The sequence below is a fragment of the Nesoenas mayeri genome (assembly GCF_963082525.1).
Source record: "Nesoenas mayeri genome assembly, chromosome: 1".
Taxonomy (NCBI): Eukaryota; Metazoa; Chordata; class Aves; order Columbiformes; family Columbidae; genus Nesoenas; species Nesoenas mayeri.
In genome coordinates this window covers 29,381,794-29,397,028 of record NC_137541.1, presented here as the reverse complement: position 1 = coordinate 29,397,028, position 15,235 = coordinate 29,381,794, and the positions used below count along the sequence as shown (strand labels likewise).

At 40.2% G+C, this 15,235-nt stretch overlaps 1 protein-coding gene across 2 annotated transcripts in view; it reads right to left on the bottom strand.

The window, feature by feature from the left end:
- Positions 1 to 339: 339 nt before the first annotated feature.
- The window catches only part of DOCK4 (dedicator of cytokinesis 4), a gene marked incomplete at both ends in the record, with an annotated part of 231,610 nt that continues 216,714 nt past the window's right edge, over positions 340 to 15,235 (bottom strand). For both annotated transcript variants that reach the window (XM_080361118.1, XM_080361119.1), the window contains 10 exons: positions 340 to 765; positions 4,052 to 4,113; positions 5,064 to 5,177; positions 7,665 to 7,737; positions 11,229 to 11,338; positions 11,556 to 11,637; positions 12,154 to 12,274; positions 12,534 to 12,655; positions 13,010 to 13,129; positions 14,863 to 14,946. In XM_080361118.1, coding sequence (XP_080217244.1) covers positions 340 to 765; positions 4,052 to 4,113; positions 5,064 to 5,177; positions 7,665 to 7,737; positions 11,229 to 11,338; positions 11,556 to 11,637; positions 12,154 to 12,274; positions 12,534 to 12,655; positions 13,010 to 13,129; positions 14,863 to 14,946 — 1,314 coding nt within the window. The remainder of the gene's footprint in view (positions 766 to 4,051; positions 4,114 to 5,063; positions 5,178 to 7,664; positions 7,738 to 11,228; positions 11,339 to 11,555; positions 11,638 to 12,153; positions 12,275 to 12,533; positions 12,656 to 13,009; positions 13,130 to 14,862; positions 14,947 to 15,235) is intronic.

Sequence of the window (15,235 nt, the reverse complement as noted above, 5' to 3'; positions counted from 1 at the left end):
TGTAAGAAGCATTCGGCTAACTCAGATGAGAGCTGTAGGGTTTTAGATTAGATTTTTTAAATAAAAATAAAGTACAAATAAAAGCATTTCTCAGTATTTACCATCGTGAAATTAAAAAAAAATAAATCCTCGCATTCATGCTTCCTATAATATCCGGCAACCTAAATTAGTAATTTCATTTCAAATGTGCAATATAATATTAATAAGCATTTCGAAATTACTCAAAAGAAAAGGTGGGTGAAATATTAAAGTGCCTAACTAAACGCGTTTTACCATGTTTAAAAAATAGTATTTCTTAAACGGTAAAGAACTGGGGCAATTAAATATAAAAGTGGCTTCTCAGAGCTGAGAGACTTTGCGGGGCAGAGGCCTGGGCCGGGGCGCCTGCTCAGTCCTCCTGCTGCTGCTGTTCTCCAGGTTGTTGGGCCGGACCAGCTGCGGCTTGGGCGGCAGCGCCGGCGGGTCGGCCGGCGGGATGGAGAGGCTGTGAGGTAGAGGAACGGGGCGCTTCAAAGTCCGCTCGTACACGCTGTAGGGCGGCGGGGTTTTGCTTTCTTTTCTCACAGGCTCCTCGGAAACGCTGTAGCTTGGGACAGTCACTGTTGTTTCGCTGCCTTGGCTTTCAAAGCCCGACGTCTCTGATGTGCTACATCGGCTGAGCGAAGAGATGCCGCTGCTGTAACTCCCTGACAGCACCGGGGAGTTGGATATGAGCCCCGAGGAATGATACTCCACTGGAGACGGGGTGAATGACTGCACGGACCCCTGCTCGAAAGAAAGCGCAGAAAGATTTACCGGGAGTAAACGAGGGGGAGTGTTTCTGTGCTCAGACTGAAAACACAGATTGTATGATTCTGAGGCTCGATAAATGTAAACGGCTGCATCCTCGTTTAATTAAAATCTAGTAAGAAAACAATAAAAAGCTCATTTCCAGAGTGCCTAGGTGCACCTTACACAGTGCTCATGCCAGTCATTCATGTAAGTGGAAGCAAAACTGTATTTAAATGTTATCTTACTATCATAATACTCTGGAAAAATCTGGAAGCCTTTAAGAAGCACCCTCCGTTTTCCTGGCTTTCAGCGAAATGCAGAACCCCGCACAGCGCCTACCCAGGGGTGTCCTGCCACCTAATGCCAAAGCACAGGACTTGCATCCCAGTCACTGCTGCTACTTCAGTCTCTCATGTTCCAAGTTCATTTTCCAAAGCTTTTCCTCATTGTTTTAGCGCACCGTCATGCAATGAAAAGTGCATGTACATTGTGGCATCATTTCTGAGTGTGCCACAATACCACCGTTGGAGGTGAAGCGCAGAGCGGATGCCAAGCTCAGAGCTGCTGCCGGGCTCCAGCCCCTCTCACTATTGGGAGGCGGCAGCCCGAAGGTGTGATGTGAGGCATCGATGCTGCAGACAGCACCCTGAACCCCGCTTGCTCCACCCTTCCTCTCCCCCATCTCCCAGGCGTTCCTTGGGCACACTGCGCCGCTTGGACAAAACACAAGACATCACTGCGGGCCCCACAGATGAGGGTCCAACAGAGGGCAAAGGTTGCAAATGGCTGCACCAGCAGCCTTGCAGGTCCGTGGGGGAAGGTGAGGGACGGGGAGCTGAGGGCTCAAGCGGCAACAACAGTGCTGACGAAGAATAGTGGGCAAGGACAGTAAAGCCCTACCTAAAAACATTGAGCAGTTCTTTTCTAGTGAAGCAATTTCAACTGAAAACTCCAAAATGTTAGACCATACTTTGCAAGTTGAAAAGTTTCTGCAACATATCTTGATTTTGACTGGAGCCATCTGAGATAATCTAGACTTAAAGGCCTCAAGCACAGGCTAAAAAGGGATGGAGAAATCATGTCAAAGGCAAATTTCTCATCCCAATTCTTGTTAGACTGGTTGGCGCTCAGCTGCTCAGCTTGAGGTGAGAGTGTGAGTCATGCAACAAAGGATGGGGAGGGGAAAAAAGGAGAGGGGCAGGGATGTATAGAGCTGGCTGCACTGACTTTATGCTGTTGAGATAATCTTAGTTATCCATCTAGGACTGGATCCACAGTGGACTGAAAGCAATGGAAAAAAAAAATCTTCATGTACATCATTGGGTTTTGTACTAAGACGGCCTTCTCTGGCAGCACACAACAGTTGGAGCAAAGGCATGAGCCCTTACATGAGCCCTGTATATGGCTAGGGAAAAGCACAGCAAGTTTTATTTAAAGCTCAGTACATGTTGAAGTCATTTCAGACATTGCAAGAAGCCTGTTTAACTACTTGTTTCAAGTTCCATTCCTCTGCATGGGAAGAGCTGCAGCTGTGCTCCTATCCCCACTAGCATCCAGGGTCAAGGTTTTCAAATAAATGATGTAATTGGTTCAAGTTCCAAGAACACTTGACATTCAGATTAAGTGAACACAGATAAGACCTTTGTTTTTGTCATTCAGAACAAGAGCAAATATGTGTAAACCCTGCCTGCTTCAATGTAGGAGCTGAGCAGGAGTAAGCACTTGGTTCCTGACAGCAGTGCAGACTGTTTGTACCAGTAGTGAGTAACAGTCTAGACCCCAAAACAGTCTGGAAATTTACAGATGCTCAAAGTGAGATCCAGCAACTCTCAGAAGTATTCTGGGCCAGCATTCCTCTCCAAAGCAGCAATCCAGACTTTGGCTGTAAAAGGCTTAAATTCTGTCCAGGCCTTCAGAAGAAAATGTTAGGATGAGCTTGAAACACCCCTAAGAATCATTCAGGAACAGAGAGGAGTTGCTCCCCTTTTGTACAATATCCTAATGCTCTGAAGAGCTTCCTAGTAAGCAGTCAGTGTGAAACCTGAGACTGGTGCCCACTTCAGCAGAAGGTACACTATGGTAACAGGAGTACAGGCCACTCTGATGGCCAGCACAAGTGTTCTATGTTGAACCTGGACCATGTGCAGCCACAAATGGAAGTGTTATGGGCACAAGTGATGGCAAACAGGAGACTGGCTGAAGACTTGTGATCAGGGACACCTCAAGGGGAAAGAGGCATTTTTGGGTGCCACTTTCTTCCTCAGGAGATGTGAATCCCTGCAGCATTAGTTAGGCATTGGGTAGCGAAGGGACCAGTTTGGTGGGGCTGCCTCCCTCTGCCCTTGCACCCAAGTGCCTGAAGCATGAGTCATGCTCCTTTCTATTTGCTCTCCTTCCAGGTTGTTGACCTTCATGTTTCTAACTGCAGAATTATCTCACCTTCAGTGAGGTGGTGTAGGCTATCCCTGAGACTAATGTGCAGTCTGTCAGTACTGGGGTTTACCTGGACTATGCAGGCTGTGTGTTTGTGTCCTCCGGTGCTGTGAAAGACACAGATTTCCTGGTCAAGTTATTTAACCAATAAGCTGTATGCAACAAGCAGGTACCAACACATTCAAATATCATGAAACAGAAATGAAAGCTGCTTAGTTTAGCCAGGATCCCCAGTTGCTGTGGGTCTTTAACTGCCAGAGAAGATTCAATGCTTATTCACAGCCTGTATTTGATGTTTGCTATTGTCAGGCTTCAAACTACTTCCAACTTCTTACACAATCCTGTTGGATCATTCTGCAGAGGCAATGGATATTAAAATGACTGAAGCAGTGATTACTCTGTAACACACCCTCTAATCCAACAGCTGTGGACACTAGAAGAGTAAGAGGAATGGGTTACACAATAGGTTCTTCTTAGCTGGCATCTCCCCTTTTGCCACTGTCAGAATTCTGGACCAGGCAGATCATCGGGTATCTCTCACATTTCTTTCTTACACTCTCTTCTGTCCACTGACTCAGGTGAGCTTGATTATCCAGCTAGGTGAGAAGCCTAATATTGAAAGGCTAAGGAGTCTAAAGATTAGATTTCTTGCCTGTAGTTTTGAAAATCTTCAGAGCGGCTGTAATTGTCATGACTTCTTACTCGTGTGATTTTTTTTTTCTTTTGTATAGGCATTTGATAATAAAAGGGAAAAAAATGTAATCCCAAATAATGGCTAATAAACATACACTATCTACCCAGTAACACATGTGACCCACCCCACAAAGACAGTGCAGTAAGACAGTACCTTCATTGGTGATCTGCCAGCAGGAGAAGGGGAAACGGAGGCTATGTGTCTTGCTGGTGATGCTGTAAAGTCAGAAAGGTTTCAGTGCACTCTTGGTATTACAATCTTTGCTAAGAAATCTTTTTAAGTGGATAGGAAATCATTCTGTACACAAGCATTATCTCTGGTTCCCTCTAGGTACTTGCTTGATTGCTGCATGTGGTTTTTGAAAATTTGTTTATTTTACTTCATTCTCAGGATTATCTTGCAGTACAACCAATGAGGTATAAGAATCTTTGACATCCATCTTTTCTGACAATTTTTTTATTTCCTTCCAAATATACAGGATACAAATGAATAGGGTTCAAAACAAGTTAGTGTAATAAATTTTCCCCTCCTCTTTTTCTTCTTAAGAAAGATATTATATTATGTATTTGTATGTCAAATAAGAAAAAAGATAATACATACTGCACTTATATAAAACGCTTCCTTCTAAATATATTGTAAATATGCCTGGACATATTTTGAGGCATGAGTCTAAAAAACAAAAAGCGACTTCACTCCCTTGAGAACAATTATATTTATAGTATCACTTAAGCAGTCTTTCCTTTAAATGGAAATTAATCTTTGGAAAGGAAAATTGGTTACAGTAACAGAACTAATGTACTTCCATGATTGTTGTGTATTTTCTGGCCAGTAAGATTCTTTGTGGTTAATGATCATTCCTGATTGCTAGCCTCAATTATCATAAGATCAAAGATTAAATTTGATCATCCTCCCTAGTACCAGCATGAACTGTCTGAAACTACTCAGTTGTTAACTGAAGGAGCAGAGTATTAGAAACAAAATGCTACAGAGAACATTAATGAGATGAAAATACCTGTGGAGGCAGACCTATAGCCTTCCATGTAAGTAATCAAATAATAGACTAACCTGCCCAAGACGCTAAACATTAATCAGAGTGGAAAGAATCTGAGCACTCAAGTAGATCAGTTTTTTACTGGAGCTTAGCCCAAAACGTCTATTAACTCACCAGTCTGTGCAGGTCTTGGTGGTACAGGAGGAGATATAAGCTTTCCACTTTCTGATGTGTTCCTGGCTTCCTTCCCGCTGTCCAGGCTCCAGCTGCTTGGGGTGGTGTTTACAGCTGGAAGAGAATGAAAAACCTGGCGTAAGTGTCGACACTTCCAGCCCTCTGACTTGCCTTTATCCATAAGGGTAAAAATACACAGAGTGAAAATGTTAAACAACTTAACAAGCATGCCTGAAAAGCTCTCATGATTACATCAGCCTTTGAAAAGCTCTTAAATAATGGCTGTCAATCTTCTGTTTGCCTGATGTATGCATCTGGCCCTCAGGTCAGTTTGGGACTGCAGAGCAGCTGGGAGCATCAACAACAGGAGCAGAGATAGCGCTCTGGTGCACCGCAAACTCAGCCAATAAAGGGAGATAAGCTTGAAGCCTGTTAATATAACCAGTTTATCTTTGCATCAGACTCCTCTTTAAAGGTTTCCAGGCAGAGGGGAGCAGACTGTTCATAAACTGTTTCCATTAACACATTTTATATACAGAAGGCACTAAAGAAAGGAACCCTCCAAATTCCAATCCCCCTGCTTCAGAAGGCTTTCAGTGCTAACCCTCTCTTGTCACTCGCATAGGCTACAAATTCAGCATTCAAAGATGGTGGAAAGAAGGGCACAAAATGGGGGGAGTAAAAAGTAAAAGAAATGAAGGTATCTGGGAAAAAAAAAAAAAAATCAAATGAAAAAATTATTGTGGACTAAGAAGCTGTTTGTAGCCATGGTCGAGCATCTCTCCTTGACCGTGTAAACATCACCTTGACATGTATAAAACTGGCTGTTGCATTTGTCTGACTTTTATCAAATTCCACAACTTCATAATTGAATGATCCCATAAGGCCTGGAACAGCTGCCCTAACAGAACTGAACTGGATTATCTCAGGTTGTCAAGGCACCGCCAGATTGGAAAGAAGTCAGATAGACAGAAAGACAGGGTATTTCACACAGACATGACAAAAACTAACTTAAAGCCCAGATTTTTACTTACGTGTCCTGTGAAAAAGTGGAAAAAAAATGGTTCAAACCTCCTTCCTTCCCCACCCCCCCAAAAAAGCACCAAAACCCAATGGTTTTCCTTCTTGTCTGCTAATTTCATAGTTGTGAGTAAAGAACCACATACAAGGACCCTATGCTCATTTACAAAAATGAAGCAAAAAGCAAAGTACTGTCACTAACTGATGGTATCAATTATTGGTATTATAGCAACACCAAGGGCTCCCAGGAGGACTTGAATCCCACTATACCAGTATATACCAGACTTAATAGAAAAAGTACAAGTACAAATAGTATTTGTTTCATATCTATAACAATATTGTTACAGTATAATTGCACATTAGTTGACCCTGATAACAGAGCACAGAATATCTATTTTCTAAAGGAACATTTTGCCTTTTTATTGCCAAAATATGCAATACAGTGTTTGCTTTTTATTGTGGTTGTCACCTAGCAGTATAGTTTTGCCCTCATTCTAAAAACAGCTTGGCACCAGCTCTGGGTACTTCACATGCCTGAATCTCTTGAAAAGCCATTTTTTTCTTTTAAGTCTTCCAAGCAGTCAGTTCTTTGGACTGCTAAAGTCTCCAGGAAAGAATATTTTATTTTAACAATTCTGTAATGTACTTGGCTGCACAGGCCAGTGGAAAAGTTTAGCCATTATCATGTTGAATTATTTCGTAAGTTTTTCAGCCCTGTGAAAAATTTGGCACTTGAGCTTTCATAAAAAATTTGGACGCAAAAATACTTCAAAAAATCAGCTTATTGACAAAAACCTGATTCCTGGTCAGTTCTTGCTACAGTTTATTCTCAAAATAATTATTTTCAGTACACCTGTTTTACTGTATCCTTTATTCAGGGTACAACAAAGGGCAGCACATACTTAAATGATGGAGCATATTATGCATGTGAAGCACATAATGAAATCTTAGCTCAGGCACTGTGCCAACAACACTGAATTTCCCCATGTGCAAAATTATAAAAGGCAATATTTTGTCCATGGAAATTCACAGGTTTCTCATTTACTCTAATGAAGACCAAACAAAACACAAGAGGAAAACCAAACCAAAACACAAAAACCTCCACCAAACCACAAATTGATCTTTTCCATCAAAGCGTAACCAAAAGCATAGTGACTTAGGTTTGGTAAAAAGGACTTGCAGGTACCAAAATTCATTGCTCTCTCCATCTGTTTACCTTCTCTCTGCCCCAGTCTCCAGCAGTTCATCTCCAGGGTTCACCACCCCATACGTCTCTTGAGGAGCAGCAAGGGCAGCTCTCCCAGGCCACCTGCTGCAACCTGCTGCTCCGTCACCCCCTTCCTCCAAACCTTTGGGCCCTTCTGAGTGCAACACTCAGCTCAAACAACCACCACGTTCCCCCTTTTTTGGCAAAGTGTTTTGAAACTTAGAGTTTTAGCATAATTTATTAGTTAGTTAGAATGTTTGTACACTTGGAGATGACAATATACGCTCCAAAGACTTAGCATTCTACAGGAATATGACAGATTAATTATGTTTTCATTGCTTCCAAGTTTGGTACGGTGCAGAATTTCCACTCACCTTTGTCAGGGCCGGGCAGATTGGAATCACTTCGTGGCAAAGCACCGTCTCCAATATGATTAAACAGCATTCTCTGTAAATTGAGAACAGTATGGTTTATGCATAGCTGCTGTTGTATTTCAGTAGCCTTTAAGAAAACAAATATATTTTTGTTATTATCCCCACCACACAGGTCTGCTTTGGAAGTAGAGTGATAAACATCACCTAAGAACATAAATGGTTTAATAAAAATATATGTATACAAATATGGAGTAGACTAGCTTTCTGAAAACTGTACACACTGGAGTCAGAGGGAGGATTATTATGTACTGAGTTCTGACAGTTACCAGCTCCCTAAAAAACAAAATAAGGCTCATTCCTCAAGTGGTATCTTGATAAATTAGTAAACAAAGGCAGAGATGGATTTGCAATGATTTCATTGCAGAATCAGGATCAGAACAAGGTGTAACACTTGACAATATTCAAGTTATGGCTGTTATCTTAGAAGAGCGTTGTGTATTACTTCCAATCCTGACTTTCTTGGTAGCAGTATTCTCACTTCTCTTGTAGATAACAGCCAATCTATACAGTGTGTTGTCTTTCCTTTTCTGAATATTTTTTTTTTAAAATCACAAGTACATTAAAGAAACAATTTTAAAATTTGACTAGTTATTTCTTTTGGAATAATATAATGCAAAATAATCCGTAGGGCACTAGTTTATCTTGGTAACAGATGTAAACTGCATACAGTTAATCCTACAAGTAATTCAGTTGTACTTTCCAAAGCAAATAAGAACAGATAAACTTTACTTTCCTTTTTTCCCCTTCTGCAAGATCAGACAATCAGTGAAATCCAAATCAAATCAAATCAAATCCTTCTATCTCCTTCTGGTGTTCACAGAGGCCCACGCCGATTCAGCGAGGCACTATGCTGTGGTTCCACAAGATGGCAAACCCAGCTGCAAAGCAATTGTCATGGATCCAACGTTGCAGCTTCGTATTACAAAGTGAGGAACAAATACCTGGCCAATTCAACTTGACTCGAAACGTCTCATAAAGAGAATGCTTTGGTAGACTTTGAGCTACCCCAGGTATGCCTATCAGTGCTGTACTAGAGTCATACTGGATCAGATAATACCCATTTTTTCCTGGAGTTACCATTAAGGCAAGGTGCTGTAACTACAAACATACTCCAATGTGACAGAAAATGTGATTGTATGTTCCTGCCTGGTCTAGATTACATGTTCGCTGCCTAGCGAGTCTGCAGTGCATCAGAATCTGATGGGTAAGTCTGTTTTCTGTTGGGCAGGTAAAGAGCAAAGGCTGAAAAAGCAACTGAAACTGGAGGAGATAAAAAGACAAAAGCTGAATGAAACACAGAGAAACGAGGACATACTAAAATAATGAAATATAAAATCATATGGAAGAACAAGAGCAATCACGGGATGTTTAATGAGACGCAAAAATCCCCCAAAATTGGAAACTCAGAAAGTTCCATTAGGAAGAATAACAGTGCAAAAACTAAGGAGGCTTGTTGGCCAGTCAATGACAGTAGGCACTCCTCTTCAGAGTATGGGAACAGCTGGAGAAACACTGAACAATCGCTCAGACAGAGATCGAAAAGCAAGCACAAATGGTTGTTGACTGAAAACAGCTGTACACAGATAACCTTGAGCATCAATTTCAATGAGAGAAGCGGATGCAGTACTGCTGTGGTCTTGTTCTATGAAGTCCATCAAACTTCCTTAAATGAGGTAGATATAGCCTGAAAGGACTTGATTTAGACTTGAAGTGCAGGAATTTGCCTGTGTATCTCATCTTTTCTGGTTGAAATACTACTGTGAAAACTGCATTCATTAAGCTCTAACAAAGACGTTCATAAGTGGGTGGTCCGTTCCTCATTGACTTAGTAGAAAGCTCCAACCAAGACTGTTGAAGTTAACTGGTGTTAGAATAAAAACAGAAAGGATAAGGAACACTTTGAGTATCTGGATTCTAGTAAGAGTTGTAGTCATCTCTAAGATATCTCCTTACAATTATCTTGAGGATTTCTTTTCCCCTTCTTAATCAGAAAGCAGAGAATCAGATTTTTGTCTCTGATCACAGTCCATTTTTACTGCTCAGGCAATAGAGCAAGAGAAAGAAATTGCACCTTTCCCCAGGAACTTATATCCTCATTTATGGCTACCAGAGCAGAAAGAAACTGTCAGACCTTCTCACCTTTGAAACATACAAGCAAGTTAATTTTTTACTTACCCTCTCTTGGGACACTGAGGGTAGAGACAGATTGGGAGATTTTCCTGCCGGGCGGGTCTCAGAAAGAGTGGAGACTGGGCCTACGAGCTCCTCAGCCTCCCTTATCGAATCTCGGGTAGAGTGGGGGAGAGAAGTCGCGTTCCACTTGGCAAAGCAAGAGTTTGTAGTCTGGGAGCAAAAATGGGATAATTTTTTTTTCTTTGCGGCAAACTGTAAAACCGCTTTGTTTAAAGAACATCTCCTGGTCTTTGCTGTATGTTGGTTTGGCTCTGCTACCACTGAGAAGGTGCCCGGTAGACATATCAGTGAGTAGTTCCCAAAAACTGTCCTTAAGTGTGGCTAAGATTAGTATTACTTCTTAAGCCCTCAGGTAACAGCATTAGGACTTAAACAGAAAAGAGGAAAAAAATAAATGAAGAGCCAATTCAATTACTGAAGAAGCAAGGCACAAGAATACAGCTAAAGAGAAACCAACAAATCATTTCTAAAGTAAAAGATCCTGGACTACCAAGCTGGTTTTTATCAGAGGCAAAACTTTTGGTGGAAAAGAACATTGAGAGGAGGGCCTTTCACACTGTACTTATGTTCCCATCCTTCCCAGCTTCAGCAAGCGGTGCATTGTGTGATGGCACGGATTAAAACAGCAACTGTGTTAAAGGAAGGCATTTTAGGAAAGTAGGTCCATGAAGAGGAACAGATGAAATAAGGATTCAAAATTGGGCAGCTCACCAAGCTCGTTTTGCATTTCAGATAACTCAAAAGATATGGATTTCATACAGACCTAGATAAATGTAATTTTAAGGTAAGTACTCATCTGTTTTTTGGTTTTTTTTTTTATCTGAAGTAACAAAATGCCTATCTTTCTTTTCTGAAACTATACTGAAAAATAGGAATTGCCACACAGAGTGGGTTATTATCTCACAGTGGCTAGGATTAGCTATTTCAGAAGAAATAAAGGGGAGGTCAACATGGACAACTACTGTGATAACAGTTTTTCTTTCTTTTTCCCTAGATTGAACAAACACTGCTGTTTCACACAAGCAGGTTGTGTCATCTGGTAAGTCTTCGCATCTCTCTCTCACTGCAGTGAGTAAATATCAAAAACCAGCTGTAAAGCTAGACAAAGCAAGCAGAAATGTGGTCAAGCACCATGTATTCTATTCATATCTATTTCATGTAAAATATTTTAGAGTATTTGTTTATAAAAGGAAGAAAAACCCTTGCAAATTAACAGCAGTGAGCAGACACTGAATCCGCTCGAAGCTCAACAAGCAGCTTTTTCATTTTCTAAGCTACTTGTGTTGACAGAACTCCCAACACGCTTCCTACCTGCGAGGTTTCCAAAGGAGTGGGGTAGATGGCACTGCAGGGCCTGTCTCTTGGGGACAGGCAAGAGTTCTCTCGGGAATGCTTATGTTTGTCAGACAACAGAGGAGAGGCTGGAATATAAATGTGTCAAGTGATTAAATTCACGCAGTGAAACTCAGACATGTCGATTCTATGCTTATGACAAAGAAATCCGCTGTCCGCAATAATTCACATTACTCAAACAACTGGCTAAATTTGATGTCTGACCAGTGATATCATGCAGAAAATCAGCTCTGTAATGTATCAAGAATCCTTTAATATGGTTTACCACAGGAGATGAGCACTGACCTCTGGCACTGGATGGAGCAGAACTGGTCACATTAGGTGAAGCAGAATGAGTAGAACTCAGGCTTGAGGTAGACGGACTAGGCTGTGTATAGAAGAGAGGCTGTTGTTGCCACATCACACTTACTGGCTTGGAAAATAAAACTTTATAGCATACTTTTGACCAAAAGAAATAACTTCTAATTTGTTAGACAGGTTTCTCAGTATTTCGAAATAGCAAACCAGTATATAAGGGCATTAATGTAACTATAGAAAGATATAGTAAAATGACAAATAAATAGAAATCTTCCTAATGTATTAAAATAATTGCATCACAACTGTGACAACTGGACAAAAATGCCTATGTAAGGTCAGACGATTTTGCATCATAGTGTATTGCTGCTTATTACTTCTGTAAAAAATTCATGCTTGAGGTTAAATAAGAAGAAACAGTTTCATCAAAAACTGTTCTAAGTTAAGGAGGTTAACAGCCCAGTAATAGATTTGTTTTTTAAAAGAAGTATCAGCAATAACGTTGACATTTCCAAATAACAGGAGCATTAATTTAGTAAATTGCCTTGTATGAAAGATTCTGTTTAGTTTGAAGAACAATAATTTGTACCTGCATGTTAAAAACTTCATCAGAGCTTTCCGATTGCCCAGTGATATTGCTGACTTCAGCAGAAGCTTGGGATGACAGGGATGAGGATGAATATCGATTGACAGCTGGGTAACTCAAGGGACTATTATAAGAATAACAAAATACAAAATGGTTAACTCTAGTTGCCAATCATAATTTTTCATGTGAAAATAGGACACGTTTATTAATCTCCACAGTTTAATTTGGATTAGGAGTGAGGGAGAGAGAACGGGAGAGAATATATACATCAGCTATTCAAGATACTTCAGGTGGCCCATACAAGGAGGCACGCACACAACGGAAGTATTTTATGGGTCATTTCCCATAAGAAAAACCTATCAGTTTCTAGTAATATAACTTGCCTGCGTCGTGGTATTACCCTGGCACCGTCAGGGCTCATAGAAACAGGTATGGAATTTCGGCATACGCGAGGACTTCCATTTGGGAAATGAACAGGGCTAGCTTGTACACAGGCAGAAAATTCCTGGCGAGTTGTTAAAAGAAGATTAATTAAAATGTGCATAATATCATTAAGCATTTTGTAAGATACAGATAGTAATCTGAATAGTTATATCTGCACTTTGGCTCAGCTTGATCATTAGCAAGGAAAATAATTTTGCTGAGGATACTTTCCCTTTAGTAAAACGTGCCTATTTTTCTCTGCACTGTATGGAAAGTTTATTAACTTTTCTGTTCGCTTTTTGGTACTGCAAGAATGCTACAAGTTGTAATGTGGACAAACTACCAAAAGATGTCACTATCTGTTGCTTAGAAAAATTAAACAACCCTTACTGCAGCTAAAGGCTCTCCTGGTTTACTCATGCACCTGCTCTCATACCTGTATTCCCAAGCTCGACTTCATCACAAAGAACTGATCCACCAGCTTTTTATGCAATGGCCTCATGTCCTGTGGTACCACCTTCTCGTGCACGGCCAAGCCAAATTCTAGAATCTGGGCCTGCAGAAGAGACAGAAAGAGAGGCAAAATACATTTTTGATCCATTTTCTTTAAGCTTTCATCATCATTTAGGATACTAATAAATAAAAAAATATCCAACAAAATGCACATTGTGTTAAAAGCTTCTATCTAAATCCATGTCAGACCTGTAATCAAACAAGGCCTAAGACCAAAACTAGTGACACATAAGAGGATTTTTGCCTCTTCCCATTTTACTATTCAGCATTCCCAAATATTTAGCCTATGCAAATTCAACTCTGATACAAAAACCACTATGGAAAACATGGTAAAAATCTGGCTAAATGGAGCCGTTCTGAAACCTAAATAAATACTTTTTTTTTTTACAAAAACAGTGACAAAATGTATGAAACAATAGCAATGGCAACATCCCATAGGGTCCCTGTAATGCATTATCAATTAGTCCATGGTTCCCTGTCCTACTCCAACCCCCCAGAGACCTCAGTAAGTGGTGGCTTTATGTATATTATTGATGCAAGGCATGACAGGCTTCAGAATAACAATGCTAAAACTCTAATCTTGCTCAAATTTGCTTACAGACATTTAAAATCCTGAACTGGTTACATGAGGATTGAGATCTAAACTCAAATTTAAAAACAAAATAGCTAGGCCATGCTGTCATATCTTTGGATGGGAGCTACTGGCTGATGTTTTCAGGCAGCCTGTGCGTGGGCCGGCAGCTGCAGCACATCCACCCGCACACCCACCCCCAGCCCTCCTCAGTCCTCGGCTTTTCTGTTAAATCATCTGTGGGTGCCAGACAGCATTAAACTTGGAATTCACGTTTTTGTCATACGAAGTTATGAAGAAAAGGAAACTGCAATGTAAATTACTATACATTATCTAAATGAAAGTGAGCTTGGGGAACCTATTCTGATTTTCTATTGTCCTTCGTCTGCTCTGACCAAAAGATACCACAACGCTGATGAACAATGGAATCTTCATCTTGCCAAATTCCAATACTCTGACCTCTTTATCCCAAGCTCGCAATAAAATTTGAAATTTCAACATGCTGCATAGAACAAAGATAGGTAAATGTCAGTTTAAAAAGCTGAAATCCTTGGTAAGATCATTTGATCAAAATATTTATTTTCAGCACTTCCAAATGGAGACACTTCATATTTGAGGCTGGTAGGTCATCATCTTATAAACAAATGAAAGAATAATACAAAAAATGTATGATGCATAGAATATTCACCTGCTTAACTTAATCACTTGATGTTTATTTTACTGCCTCCCTATTTGGCAATTATTATTTGGTATCTTCCACTGTAATAAGATTTTTGGGTTTGGTTTGGTTTTTTTGTTGTGTGGTTTTTTGTTTTTTTTTTGTTTTGTTTTCTGTTATGCTAAACTTTGCAGTGAAAATATTTGTTCTGTAGTACTGGTAAAATACATCATAAAAATATTTGCTGAGTCCATCAAACATGCAAATATTTGCATATGAGCATCACAAGACAAAAAACTTGCCTCTCATTCAACCTTTAATTAATAGTTGGACGTGATTAAGATGATGATGATGAAAAGGTCTAGGGAAAAAATAATAACGTGACCCAGAAACCTGCTTATATAGGAAGTTACTGTCCATTGGGAATCTAATTCAGATTACTGAACACTGGGAAATTATTAACCTCCGAAATTTTATATTTTATTTTGGGACACTTTGAGCTAGAACAGCTGAGCAGGCTACCTAGTCAGTCTTTTCCCCACTTTACCTGCTCAAGCATCAGCTCTCTCAAGCGCGTGATCTTCTCTCCATCCTCTGGGTGGTTCAAGATGTATTCTTTGACAAAGAACGCCTAAGCAGAATAAAATCATGAAGTAACATAAATGAGTAAAAACACATCACTTTTTTTCCAAACAAGTTTCTTGATGATATTTTTGAAACAAAAGCTCCTTTCTACTGCAAGAGATAACAAATGCTAAATAATTAATTATTCACAATTGCATGGGTGGAGACTATAGGCAAATAAAATGTAGCCACTCTTGAGTGGAGTCTATAGGTTGTTCAATCTCCAGGACAGATCCTGAAAAAAAATTTGGAAACCTGCAAATCAGAGTTAAAACCAAACACAGGTCACCTGAACT